This window comes from Lolium rigidum, chromosome 3 (assembly GCF_022539505.1).
Source record: "Lolium rigidum isolate FL_2022 chromosome 3, APGP_CSIRO_Lrig_0.1, whole genome shotgun sequence".
NCBI lineage: Eukaryota > Viridiplantae > Streptophyta > Magnoliopsida > Poales > Poaceae > Lolium > Lolium rigidum.
This window is the reverse complement of record NC_061510.1, coordinates 110,201,167-110,215,829: the sequence shown is the minus strand read 5'-3', so window position 1 is coordinate 110,215,829 and position 14,663 is coordinate 110,201,167. Positions and strand designations below refer to the sequence as shown.

The window sequence follows — 14,663 nt, the reverse complement described above, 5'->3', positions numbered from 1 at the left end:
CGGAAATCCCAAGAACAGCTACCTAGCTTAGGGCTCCTTCCTTGCTACGAAAACGGACTCCTCTACGGGATTCGGCTCCAATTGATCGGCCGAAGACACCTATTCCTATACGAATACCGGGATTCGGCTTCCTACGAAATATGCGAAACATAATATCGTACGAAACATACGTTTTACGAATTAACGGGTTACCTGTAGCGAGCGATCCTTTCCTACAAGGCACGGCCCGGGATAGCGATAGCGAATGAAACAAATTCAATATTGGTATACCACCACATGGGAACACCACTGGTTGAGGAAATGCTGGGAAAATCCATAGAATCCGCCTTTTATCTTCGCCTTTTATCAGATCCTTCTCCCTTTATGTAAAAGAAAGAAGGCATTTAGGATATGAGATTTTTACTTTCCGGAGGTATTTACTACAGGGCTTCGCTCCTCAACTGAAAAGCAAAGAGCTAAATTGCAATCCTTGGCACTGCAGCAGCAGAGTTGACCTGGTTACTGTCTCGAAAGGCTTGTATTGTTTTTCAAATAGGTTGGTATACTACTCTTGACATTAAACTACCAGACATCACCTCTGGGGGTTTACGCGGGGGTGCTTCCGTTCATCGATAGACTTTCCTACGAGACACGAGCGAATATATCGTACGCCAATACCTACGATTCCTAGCCAAAGGAATGAAATAGCAATTGTTCTTCGAATCCTCTTCGGGTGGCTGTGCTCAAAGTGAATATGCGCATGTTTCGGCTAAAACCAATACTTGCTTTTGATAATGAAATTCAATGATTTCGATCAACTTATCTGGGAATCTGTCATTCCATTTGTTCCACTTTCGTTTTACTGAAATACCTCACTTGAGTTGAAGTAAGTCAACACCTTTCAGTTGAGCAACTGTCTTGCGATTTCCACTACCTTCAGTACGAAGCTTGCCTACCTTAAAAGAAAAGATATCATGAAAGGAAGAAGCAGAAGAAATGATCTGAGCTCTCGAAGTAGAAAAGTACCGGACCAGAAGATAAGGCCTGTAGTTCCCGTGTATTAATCCTGGTATGAGGATTCGTATTTCATAAGTTGTGCTGAAAACATGTAAGAATTGTACCATCCAAACCATACATGTAAGAATTGTACCACCCAAACCATGGAATCCCGATTATCCCCAATCTTCGGATGATTCAAAATATCAACACGAGATAGATCAATCAACCCTTTCATGAAAGGTAGTTATACCGAGTATATAGAGTAGTGGTGAAGCAAGCTTCTGATAGAAAGATAGGTAATCATGAATATAATATAGGAATTCCATCTCAATTTCAATTGGAAGAAGGGCTTCATTCCATCATACTCAAGCTATATGGGTCGGTTGAGCACGGGTTAAGTGCTTCTTCATATGTCGATGGCTCTACCACTTGATTACATTCATTTCTTTTCTTACGGATATGACTCAAAGGAAAGAACGGACATTTCTACGAGTGAACTCTTCATTCAATAAACAAAGCATGATTGGAGCAAGCTGCCTTGACCAATATACTCGGATCTATACCATCTGAGAAGAAAGGGGTGATTCCTACTATGACACCAGATAATCCACCAGAGAATAGTAAATCCTAAACTAGATAAAGCCGAGTATGCGAGGAAGCCTAGGTAGTTGTTTGATCGGAGGAAGCACGGCGGAAGGAGGCGGCTAGAACATTCCCTCAAGGAAGAAGCCATATGTTGTCTTACCATGAGCTGTATCCATTGGTCAAAATGGAAATCATTGGTTATTAGTTCGGAAAAGAGTATCAGTCCCGGATAAATCCACTTAAGAAGCAGCTTTTTTTTGCTGGGAGCAAGGAACAAGAAAGGTCTTGAGCTGCCAAGAAGAATGTACCTGGGTCGGTAATGTAGTGCGAGAACCGAGAAGAGAGATCCGATTGACCCGATCTAGCAATAAGAGAAACAAAGCTGGGAAAGCCGAGCGTAATGTTCGTACCAAGGCAGGGGAGGCGGATAGGGATCCGGTTCTTTATGATCGGAGAAAGACACCAGATGATTTTCAATCAATCAAGATTAGGTAATCCTTTCACGCACCAACTTAGGAATGTATTTGGGGAGTCAAAATGACTATAGGATAAATCGAGTAACACACTTGGCGATGACGCACGGATGACACCACGGAATGAGAGGTCAAGCCCGAGTGGAGGCCATCCATCCCTTTCTGATGAAACCTTTGTTGCCCTAGCTTGAATTGAAGGTTTGGCTAAGGATGGGGATCCAGTGTCTTCATCTATACCATCAGAGAAGAAGGCTTGCCAAGAATGGACGAAGGTATGATTCTAGGAAATCTAGATTTGAAAGAAGGAAGCACTCGAGGAGCAATCAAATGGTGGCCATGCCATAACACTCATATATGGTGGCCTAGGCCACCACACTCTTCTTTGTGAAGAGTTGGAGTAATTTGGATCTTAATTGGTGTTCATTTGACATCTCCTTGTTTTTATGGGAAATCGCTCATTTTTGGCCTTCATTTGCGTTATTTGCAAAAATGAGTGATCATGTACCATCTTACAGTTTGGATCATCTGTACTAAGCCTATCTCATCTAAGCCATATCCTCTTCCTACTCCGAGTGCACCTCATTCCCTGTCAAAATCTTGTTCTGGCCCTGTTTTCAGCTTGACCGGAAGTTCCGGCCGTTCCGACCGGAAGTTCCGGCTTGATCCTTCTGGCCAGCGTCTGCCCTGCTATGTCGTTGTTCTGTCGGTGGAAATTTTGGGGGACCGGAAGTTCCGGCTCCAACGAGCGGAACTTCCGCCCTTACGATTTTCCCACTTATCTGGCCGGGGACGGGTGGGGCAGTTTCTGCCTCCCACTTTTCCCCTTTCCAAGATCTGTTCGCTCTCTCTCTCTCTCCCTGTGGCGGCTGCAACCTCTCCGGCCGGATCTCCTTCCTCCGGCGATCTCCGCCGGATCGGCTCCGTGGATTGGCATCCCCTCCCTCTCCCCCATCATGGCTCCTCCCGGTTTGTGCCCTCTCCCTCTCTATGTGTGGGTAGACCTCACAAGATGAACTATAGGGCATACTCTAGGTTAAGCTATGGTAGAACATCTCTAGATGCTTTTTCCCTACTAGATCTTGCATAGGATGTTGTGGTAATGCAGTTCACTACGCCATTCCCGCGGATCTGATGAGAAAATGTTGTTGTCTTCGAACAGCCGGATGTTCCGGCCCTGTGCGCCGGAACTTCCGCCCCGGGGCGGAACTTCCGCCGGTTCTCACCGAAAGTTCCGGCCTGGCCAGTTTTCTGTTGTATACTCAATATTCTGTGCAGGCTCTGGTTCTTTGATCTCCTTGTCCATGTGCACTCATGTATCACTCCTATCATCATATATGTATCCCAGGTACTTCCAAGAAGAGGAACAAAGGTCCGGTGGACGAGATTGAAGAAGAAGTTGAACAAACTCGACCATCCAAGCTCACGGCTCGTCAACTCGCAGCTCAAAGGAATACCAAGTCACCCGCAGTTCGTGGCAAGCAAGTTCATGTGTCGATAAAGAACATGGTTTATCTTGAGTACAAGGAGCTCCGGCAAATAAACCCTTACCTCACTCCTCGGAACAATCGGGTTACGGATAAGCGTTTCCACAACATGACTCAAGAGGAGATCTTCTATGAGGTCTATGTGCCTTTCAAGAAGGGGGTAGCCCCTCAACACGCCATTGACACCGCCAAGATGGCCGCCACAAGATACTTTGAAGAAGCCTATGCTATGTGTGGTGAGTTTGAGCTCTATCCCATTATGGAGCTCACCAAGGATTATGACATCAGTTTGGTTCATCAATTCTATGCCACCATTCACTTTGAACAAGGTGAAGCTAGAACTTATAGCCAACAGTTGGCTCTACTATTAAACTTGTTCTAAGCCAAGTGCCATGTCATCTATAGTCATCTTAGAGCCAACATGTACAATAGTGAGCTATAAAATTGTACTACTTTATTAGTGCATGGCCCACCATTCACTCTCACATAGTGCCTAGGAGCACGTGCTAGAGCTAGCTCTTGCATAAGAGCTCACTCCTCTTCTCTCTCCTCATCTCTCTCCTCCAACTAGGCAATCGATATTGCACCTTTGATCTATGAGAGCTCCAAGCGCAAAAAGTGGAAAGTGGCACAAGCTCTTCACCAAGAGGCTTGGATTGACAAGATAGACCTACACAGTGACTTCACCATGGAGCACTTTTTACAATTTGTTGATCTTTGGACTCATCTTCAAACCGTCCTCCTTCACCCCGATAGAAATGATGAGATCACTTGGAAGCTCACACAAGATGGGTGCTACACCGCCAAATCGGCCTATGACATGCAATGGTTCGGCCTCATATATTCACCCTTGGACAAGATGGTTTGGAAAGCGTGGGCGCCGCCTAAGACCAAATTCTTTGCATGGCTTGTGAACCAAAATAGGATTTGGACGGCCGATCGTTTGATAAAGCGTGGTTGGCCAAATTGTGGGCTTTGTCCACTATGCAAGCAATGTACGGAAACCGTCGACCACCTCTTCGTCAATTGTCGCTACACAACCCGACTTTGGAACTCCATCAAGCAATGGTTGGCAATCGATGTGGGGCAACAACATCACAATGGCAACAACCTCTCCGTCACCGAGTGGTGGGATATTATGGCGGGAGACCAAGCAAGAAACCGCAAGGCCATGGCCTCCATCACCCTTCTTGTCACGTGGGAAATCTGGAACGAGCGTAATGCTAGGGTCTTTCATAATAAGAGCGCTCCGTTGCATGTAATGTTAGATAGGGTTAAGAGGGAAGCGCGCCTTTGGGTCATTGCGGGCGCCAAGAGAATGGGACAAATCATGCCGAGAGAGTAGGCTTTCGTTTCTTTTTTCGGTCCCAAACATGTATCTTTCATGTAAAACTCCTTCTTAATCAATAGATTGGGCAAAGCTTTTGCCCCCGTTTCAAAAAAAAACAATATATTATTTTAATCCTTATAGCCAGCTGACTAGAACTTATTGTACTTGCTCTAATGAACCCTTGTTTCATGGCATCACGTCCCTCGAGTAGAGAGGGCCACACTTGCAAGGGGTGAGCGCCAACCGAAACTTCGAGGTGTATGATCAAAGGATGATAAACAGCCTTGAGTATTCTTGCGCTCAGTGATTCAGATTCTGCAAGAGGCGCCACGCCTGACGCACGCACCAGGAGAGCAATATTGAAAATTTCTATGTCTCAAAACCCAAACCCCCCTGATCCTTTCAGTGAACACATGATAAATCTTCTTAATGCTATGCAAGGTGCTGGGAGAGACCATAAGCTATGTCAAGTGGTAAATGGATTGAGAAAGGACCGACTTGAAAAAGGAGGTGCAGAGTGTGGCCATCTGTTCATTACAAAGATCCCATTACAAATAGGAATTTTCAGGGCCACTTGTTTTCAAGATGTTGAAGGCCACAGAAATGGGAAATCGTCTGGTGAAACTGAAGCAACTAGTTACACATGTAAGATTTAGGGTAGGCGAGCACGTACTGCCCCTATATGCACAAAGAATGCAGAGGGCACATAGAGTAAACATAGCATGCAAGTTCCAAGGCAGGAAAGCACATAATGCCCAGCAAGCTTTTTTCTTTATCTTTATGCACAAACAAGCAAAGAATACCTGGACACTCATGCAGACACCAAGGAGTTGACAACTAGAAACAACTCCACTGAATAAACTGAAGGATCGAGTTGTTATGAATCGCTAAAAAAAGACACCTCCAATTTATGAATCAGGAACTACCAGATTCTCTAATGATAGGACAATACCCTTATCAAACTGAAACAGAAACGAGTAAATCACAAAGAAAATTTGGCACCATGGCCCTAGACAACTAGTCGTGGTAAGCAAGCACGATGAACTGAGTTCAAACAGATGACAAGTGTACTCTTTCGAAAATTGCTAGATCCCATCAACACTTCAACAAAACCTAACTACTTATAATATTTGTACTGTCCTGATCTTGCCTTCCATTTCTTTACCAAGATCTATACCAGCCGCCTACCATGCCGCATGAACTAAGGATGAAAAAGAAAAGATCGTTACAGAACATTTTCCCAACAACACTAGATCATCAATAGTTCTGTAACAGCATAGCAAAACCCCTCCAGTGGCTGATCAAATGCAGTTGTACACTCCATGGGGCAAAAGAATTTTGAGCCTGATCTGCATACAAGGGAGGACACAAATTCAATAATAGGTACACATTAACACAGCAAACCTAGTAATGCATATGTTACAGCAATTTAGATATTGCGAACACAACGCTAGAAGAACAGAGAGAACACAAATCTAAATCTGCTTGCAGGGAAGAGAAATAAGCTACTCAAATAGAGATTCAGACAGGTTTGTTACATGCTTTCATTGCTCATGTAACCATTTTCTCCGATCCTCTCATTATCTACTTGGGCTAAGCACTGGACAAAGAGTGCTAGGCATAATTCCCTAGTTTTGCGTCTGCCTGTCACCTATCTCGCACAAGCACACATCTAGCAGCACTTAAGGCTAGGCGATCAGACATCACCTAGCGCATGGGCACACGTCAGCACACACCTAGCAACGGTTTTATCATTAAATGGTGAAATACTTTCCAGTTGTATGATTGTATCCAATATTCCATATCTGATTTTCTAAACAGTAATTTATATACATCCGAATTTGGACAAATCTCTGACATCCTTTTATGGTCGGAGGGAGTACAAATTATGTGTGATTAAAAAACTTGGATGATTTTAGGATTGATTGCTGTACCAAGGATTTCAGTAAACTGTTTAGAGTTTCTTTAGGGGTGGTGGGGGTGCAGAAACAAGAACCTGGCTGGTTACAGTTCTCGCCCAGCAACCAGCCTAACCGAGTACCCTTTTTTACTTTCTTTGGCCCTTGTATTCCAATTCTAGTAAGACTGTTTGGAATCTAACTGACAAGACATAGCACACATCAGAAACACCTTCAGCATCCTCGTTGTTGGCTGTACAGTAATTTTATTCACATGTGAACTAAGGCAATCTAAAGTCCTTCATGGAAAGCAAGACAGTAAAGAACAACTTCCAAATAGATTACAAGCTTGAACAACATAAGTGAACAACCATGACAACAATATATCCAATCGGATGTTGTTTGCATTTTGAAGGAAGACAGGATAAAACTGACCCTCTAGAAAACCAATCTCTGTGTAGGACTATCAACTATAAAACATAGCATGCGAAATGGATTCATGAACTTCATGAATCATAGCTGTGTTGGCTAATGGTTTACTATTGAATCAGATGTGCCAACTAAGTTCTTGTTCACTACAAACCAGTGAACGAATGTTCTTTGCATTTTGAATGAAGACAGAATAAAACCGACCCTCCCAAAAAACAATCTCTATGCAGGGGATTATCAACTATAAAACATAGCATGCAAAATGGATTCATGAACTCATAGGTCTGTAGGCTAATGAAGCAGATGTGGCCACTAAATTCTTGTTCACTACTACAAATCAATACTTGTATAGTAGCATAATAGCCTAACTGATAACAGCAAACCATAATTAGCATGATCTAGGGAATCTATGCAGCCATACCTTTGATAACATATAGACAGCATCAAAAGATGACGAGCAGCGAGAAGAGCATGTAGACGAGCCAGCAGGCGTAGGCAATGAGCCCCCTGTGCTCGTCGCCGCTGGACGCGAGCTCCGCTAGCAGCCTGGTGCAGACCCTGGTCGACCAGAGCACGAAGGCCATGCCGACGCCGAAGATGAGCCCTCCGCCCCGCGGCAGGAAGAGCGAGACCGCGGAGAAGATGACCATGGGGAGCATGCAGTAGCCGACGAGGCTGACGCACCTGTAGAGGTCGAGGTCGCCGCGGCGGCCGCCGGAGAGCATGGAGAAGACGAAGTAGAGGAAGAGGGAGGCGACGGTGACCCAGCCGAGGACGATCCCGAAGTGGAACTTGCCGGCGAGGAGCTGGAAGAGGCCGAAGGAGAGCAGGAAGAGGAAGGGGCCGGAGAGGTCGGCGTCGGCGTGGAGGGAGGTGTCGGCGGAGCGGAGCGGGTGGAGGATGGAGAGCGTCTTCCGCCAGATCTGGCGCGTGTTGATGCCGAGCTCCTCGAGGAGCGGCGGCTCGTCCTCGAAGGAGGCGCCGGCGCCGCCGATGGGGCCGCCGGCGAAGAGGGGCGGCGCCGAGTTGGAGGGGGCGGGGCCGATGTCGAAGGACATGAAGGGGAGCGGGTTGGCGGCGGAGGAGGTGGAGGGGCGGGGCGGCGCGAAGGCGGGCGGCGGGGAGGCGCCCGTCCCGGGGATGGGGTGGCGGCGGTGCGTGGGGGAGGAGGAGTTGTTGAAGACCACCGGCGGCACGGGGAACTGCTTCGCCATGGCCGCGGCGACGGCGAGGGTTTCGAGATCTGGGTGGGGAGCTGGGAGATCGGAAGTTGGGTTTTGGGCTGTGCGAGGAAGAGGAAGATGGGAGGAATCGGGGGTGCCCAACTGCAAGATGAGATGAGGATTCCGTCCGGCCTTCCGGGTGACCAACGCAACCTTGTGTGCTTTTCCTTCGGTTTTCGGCGTCTTCTCTTTTGGCTTCGAGCCTTGGACTGTGTTTTTTTTTTCTTTTTTTGCGTGGCTCGTGGTTAAGCAAAGGGGCTGCACGTTGCTTCGGTGTCAAGGTTCTCATCTCTCTTCCATCTTATATATAAAAAAAAGTTCTCATCTCTCGACCTCAAAAACAGAAAAGACTCACGGAGAGGTCTTACATCAAACTGCTTGGCACTAATAATTTCCTCATCCCCTTAAAAAAATGTTGAGGCAACAACACAAACATATCCACAAGGAAAAGAAATGAAGGCAAATGCGAAGCACCGATACAATAATGACTCTCTATCGTATGCTTAGGAGATATGAATGACATTATGTATAAAACTGAGAAAAGTAATGATAATGTCAACTACTTACGTATGCCTATGTTTAAAGATCTTATTAAGCAAGCTGGTTTATTTGATCTTGGCTATAATGGTTCTGCTTACACTTGGACTAATAGACGTTTTTCTTCCATTCCTTTATTTCAACGTCTAAACAGATGTTTAGCAAATAATCAATGGTGCGCGAATTATCCTATAACCAGAGTCTACAACACACCTTTAATCTTCAGCTTCAGTGATCATACACCCATCTTGCTTTCTACAAATGGAAAAGCCAATAGAACCATGACTCATTTCAAATTTGAAAATTGGTGGCTAAAAGAAGAATATTTTCAAACCTATGCTAAAAACTCTTGGCAGCAATCAGTAGGAAAACCCTATCATCGTAGAACTAATCAATTGGCTACCTCTCTGAAAATTTGGTGTAAAAAGAAAAAGCCTCTTCAGAGGAGCTGAAGGATCTAGAAAAAGAGATTTTAAATTTACAGAGTGCTCCTACTAATCAGCAAGATTTTTCAAAGGAACAAAACTTGGTCACAAGATATGAACAAACTACTACTAAGTTAAATGACTTCTATGTGTAGAGAGCAAAGAAAAGCTGGGCTAAAGATGGTGACAGAAACACTGCTTTTTTCCACAGAGCAGTAGCAAGAAGGAAAATAAGAAATTCTATCATGTCTATTAGAGATGAACAAAATGTAACCCACTTTATGCCTGATCATATTGCAAACACTTTTGTTCTCTATTTCAGATCCATCTTCGCTTCACAGTCAACACAACATGTTAATCCAAGAATTCCCACTTCTCCTCCCCAAAGCAATGAATTCACTGATTTAATCCCAACAAAAGAGGAAATTTGGGAAACACTCAAAGGTATGAAAAGAAATGCTTCTCCTGGACCTTATGGGTTTAATGTTGAATTTTATTTAGCCACCTGGGATTGGATAGGAGATGATGTTCATGCTATTATCAACAACTTCTTCCACACTGGTATTTTGCCTCCTCAATCAAATAAAACTCATATTCCCCTAATTCCAAAAAAGCTCATCTCCCAGGTTCCTTCTGACTACAGACCTATCAGCCTTTGCAATGTTATTTATAAAATTATCACAAAATGTTTGGCAAGTAGGCTTAAGCAACATCTTCTAGACCATATACATCCCTCACAACAAGATTTCATTGAAGGAAGAAGAATCAGTGATAACATTATCATTGTCCAGGAAATTACCCACTCTTTCCAACTCTCTTCCTGGAAACAAAATGCTTTCATGTTGAAAATAGATCTAGCTAAGGCTTTTGACAGGCTAGAGTGGAATTTCATCCTTTTGGCTCTTGCTCGTAAAGGGATGCATGGTCATTTCATCAATCTCATACATGCTTGCATTTCGACCCCTTCTTTCTCGGTTATTATTAATGGTCAATCTTATGAAAATTTTACCACCTCTAGAGGAGTCAGACAGGGTTGTCCCATTTCTCCTTACCTGTTTGTGCTTGCAATAAATGAATTATCTATTCAACTTCAACAAGCTCTTTCTCAAGCAACTTTAAATGGCATTACCCTTGGACCAAATTGCCCTCCCATTCATTCCCTTTTGTTTGCTAATGACCTTCTGATATGTGGAAATGCAACACAACAAGAAGGTACTGCTAGCAAACATATTCTACAAAACTTTTGTCAACACTCAGGTCAAACTCCAAATTGGGCCAAATCAGGAATTATCTTCAACAAATCTGTAGACAACAATACCCAAATGCATCTGAAAGCCATTTTCCCTGTCCCTGATATTAATGAAAACTTTATCCACCTTGGTCACCCTCTGATTTTGCCGGCAAAAAACAGATCTGAGGCATACAATTTCGTTCTAGCTAAATTTAAATCAAAGTTATCAACATACAAAGCAAAATCTCTATCTCATGCTGCTAGGCTAGAACTGATTAAATCTGTTTTTCCATCCATTCCTGTCTACTACATGTCTAATATCATCTTCTCTAAGAAATTTCATGCAAAAATTATTGCCATTATAAGGAATTTCTGGTGGACAGGTGTTAATAATGACCCTGCTCATAAGCCTTTGTGCCTAGCAGCCTGGAAAAACATTTGTGTCCCAATAAAAGAGGGAGGCTTAGGCATCAGAAACCTCTCTGCAGTAAACCATGCTCTTATTCTCACATCTATCTGGAGAATAGCAGAAAACTCTCAGAGTCAAATTCATCTAATTCTCAAATCAAAGTATTTCACTGATACTTTGAAGGGCTAAATCAAATTTACCAAAATCTGCTTACTGGACCTCTGTAATGAAAACTCTCCATCTTTTACAGCAGAATTCATTTTACCAAATATCTCAAGGAAACATTTCTGTTTGGAGCACTCCTTGGTGTAGCTCTTGGGAAACTATTTATGATGATCTAATTATCCAACAGCCCCATTTTGCTTATCCTGCTATGGTCAAGGATTTATGGATACCTCATACAAAGCAATGGAATGTTGGTTTGATAGATACTCTTTTTCAAAGAAACACAAATTTGAAGCTATCAAAGTCATTAAGATTATTCCCTATGATGAGCCTGATATTCTTTGTTGGAAGCTAACCCCAAATGGAAAATGTAGTACAAAATCTGCTTATAAAACTTGTCTCCAGGCTCTTTTTGATGCAGGTTCTCCTAAACCAGTTCCACTTGATGATGACAGAGCGCTAAGCCTTCTGCACAAAATCTGGGACAACAAAGAGTTGTTGCGAAGAATCAAGACATTTGCGTGGAGAATAATAAGACGTGCCATCCCCACAGGAGAAAGAGACTCAAGGTACTCCAGACATATTTCAAATATTTGCTGCAGGTGTGGACTACAAGAAAATGATATCCATCTATTCTTCACTTGCACTTTTGCTAGAGCTGCTTGGTTTCATTCACCCTGGTACCTTAGAATGGATTTAATCGCCCAAAATTCTCAAAATATTCATACTACTGTGCTTCAACTCCTACTTTGGATCATCCTCGTATCAACATTCCAAAAAAAATTACTTTTCTTTGGTGCCTTTGGAAGATGAGAAATGAGAAACTCTTCAACAATTTTAATGGACAACCCAATCAAGTGATCATAAGAACAAATGCCTTGCTCAATAGCTTGCAAATACATAAAAATCCAACACTTCCTGGAAAAACCCCTATAACCCCAGTAGAGCTATCATACTCTGGTCCAAAAAAATTTGTTGATGCAGCTTGGAAGAAAAGAGCAAATGGGCAATCTTCAAAAGCAGGAGTTGGCATATATCTCACTTGGAAGCATGGCCAACATGCAACTGGCGTTTTCATTTTAGCAAAGACTTCTTCAATCTCCACTCCAATCCAGGCAGAAGCGGAAGGGCTGGTGATTGCAGCAAATATCACCTCTTCTCTCCTTTTGCAGGAACCCTTTTTCTTCACAGATAACCTCAGCTTAGCAAAAGCGGTTCAGGCGAAAGGAGGAGTAAATCCAACTGTCCAGTGGGAGATTAGAAGACAGGCGGTGCAATTTCAGGAAAAACTGCATCAACTTCACCCAAGGATCATACACATCAACAGAGCTCTCAATGTCATTGCTCACTGAAAGTGCATGGAGCCCCCATGTGTGGTTTTGGTAATTAATGACAATCCCTATGGACTAATGTTTGCACTGAGTTATATTTGTAGGAGTTGTCCATAGGCAATTCTTGAACCATTTGTTGGCTTCAAGGTTGCAATAAGAAGAATTTGATGAAGGATATCAAGTGTCTAGTATGTCTTGAAGATGAAGATGAAGTGAGCCCTCAAGTTACTTCAAGACATCAACATGATGGAGTGCAAGTTCAAGATGAGCCAACTCGAAGAGTTCATAAGCTTGAAGCTTGCCATGGAGAAATGAAGTGCAAGTTCAAGATGAGCCATCTCGAAGAGATCCTTTGCTTGAGTCTTGCCATCCATATGGTGATCATGGATATGTGAAGATGTGCCGAAGAAGAAGCTCTCCCATGGTGGATTATGGGGGAGCAATCCACATGGTGGTCATGGTTAAGTGAAGATGCGCCGAAGAAGAATCTCTCCCATGGTGGTTTATGGGGGAGCAATCTACAAGACTTCGTCAAGCAAGCACAAGCAAGAAAGGCGTTCCATCTTGTTGAGGTCAAGATCGTCGTCATCAAGCTCAAGTGGAATGCGCAAGTATAAGGTTTGCTCTTGATAGGGTTTCTTTCTCACCGGTCTCATAGTGTAGTTGGAGACCGGTTTATAGTTTAGTTGTCGTACTATCAAGAGGGCTCTCGAGTGAGTAACTCGATCGTATCGTTCGGAGAGAGCTCAAACCTTTGCATCCTTGCATCATCTTTCTTGGTTGTTATTTGGACCTTATCCATGTGATGTGTTAGAGCTTGTGCTTATTCTCATGACAAGCTCTAGTTCATCGAAAACGGATTTTTCATAGATCACTTGTTGCGTTTTCGAGTTTGGTGATTTTCTCGGTTTCTCATGTTGAGGTGTTGCACCTCTAAAAATAATAGAAAATCACCCCCCACTAGTTTCCATATTTCCACTTTTTGTTGGGTAGCTCTTGGTCGTCCTCTTTCCAACAAAATTGGTTTCACTCCATTCGGAGCTACCAATCTTGAGATATTGTTTTTACAAGTTTGCTAGGCCGGATTTTCCGGGCCGGATATTTGCCAAATATCCGGCCCTTGATTTTTGGCTAAGGACTCAAGTCCATTTAGCTCAGTATAGGGGCCGGACAATTGCCCGGATATTGTCCCGGTTTTGTCCCGTAGGCCGGATATTTCCAAAATATCCGGCCCCCTCAAAATCGGCTAAGGACTTGAAGCAAAGCAGCTCTGGATAGGGGCCGGACTTTTGGCCGGATATTTGCCAGGTTTTGTCCCTGAGGCCGGATTATCCGGGGGGGCGGATTATCCGGCCCCAACTTAGGCCGGATTATCCGGCCCTCGAAAGTCTGCAACGGCTTGATTTTCTTGGGGGGTATAAATACCCCCCTTCCTCCTTGGTGCATTGCTTCTTCTACTCTCTCTCTCCTCCATTGTTGTTCTTGAGAAGCTTGCCCTATCTCTCTATCCCTCCATGATTCTTGCCCCATTTTGAGGGAAAAGAGAGAGGAGATCTAGATCCACACTTTGACCAAACCAAATCATCTCTTTGTGAGTGAATCTTTGGGATCTAGATCTTGGAGAATTTTGTGTTCTCCTCTTTGTTCTTCCTCTCCTATTCCCCCAATAGCTTTTGTAGCTTTGTTGGAATTTGAGAGAGAAGGACTTGAGCATCTTTGTGGTGTTCTTGCCATTGCATTTGGTGCATCGGTTTGAGTTCTCCACGGTGATTCGTGGTGGTGAAAACCAGAAGGTTGTTACTCTTGGGTTCTTGGAACCCTAGACGGATTCTAGGCCTTTGTGGCGATTTGTTGGTAGCCTCCAATTAAGTTGTGGATGTGTGCCCCAATCTTTGTGTAAGGCCCGGTTTCCGCCTCGAAGGAAATCCCTTAGTGGAACCGTGACCTAGGCCTTTGTGGCGAGGGTCACCGGAGATCTAGGTGAGGCGCCTTCGTGGCGTTCGGTGTGTGGTGTGAGTACCGCATCTTGGGGTGAGGCCTTTGTGGCGTTGGTGTGCATCGAGCAACCACACCTCAAGGTGAGCCTCTTGTGGCGTTCGGGAGCACTAAGCAACCGCACCTCTCCACCGGAGATTAGCACTCGCAAGAGTGTGAACTCCGGGATA

The 14,663-nt window shown here is 44.1% G+C and overlaps 1 protein-coding gene across 1 annotated transcript; it reads right to left on the bottom strand.

Moving 5' to 3' along the window:
- Positions 1 to 7,597: 7,597 nt before the first annotated feature.
- LOC124697986 (protein YIPF5 homolog) lies at positions 7,598 to 8,503 on the bottom strand. The gene has a single exon (XM_047230512.1). The coding sequence runs from the start codon at positions 8,389 to 8,391 to the stop codon at positions 7,621 to 7,623; it is 771 nt and encodes a 256-aa protein (XP_047086468.1). The 5' UTR covers positions 8,392 to 8,503; the 3' UTR covers positions 7,598 to 7,620.
- Positions 8,504 to 14,663: the final 6,160 nt, after the last annotated feature.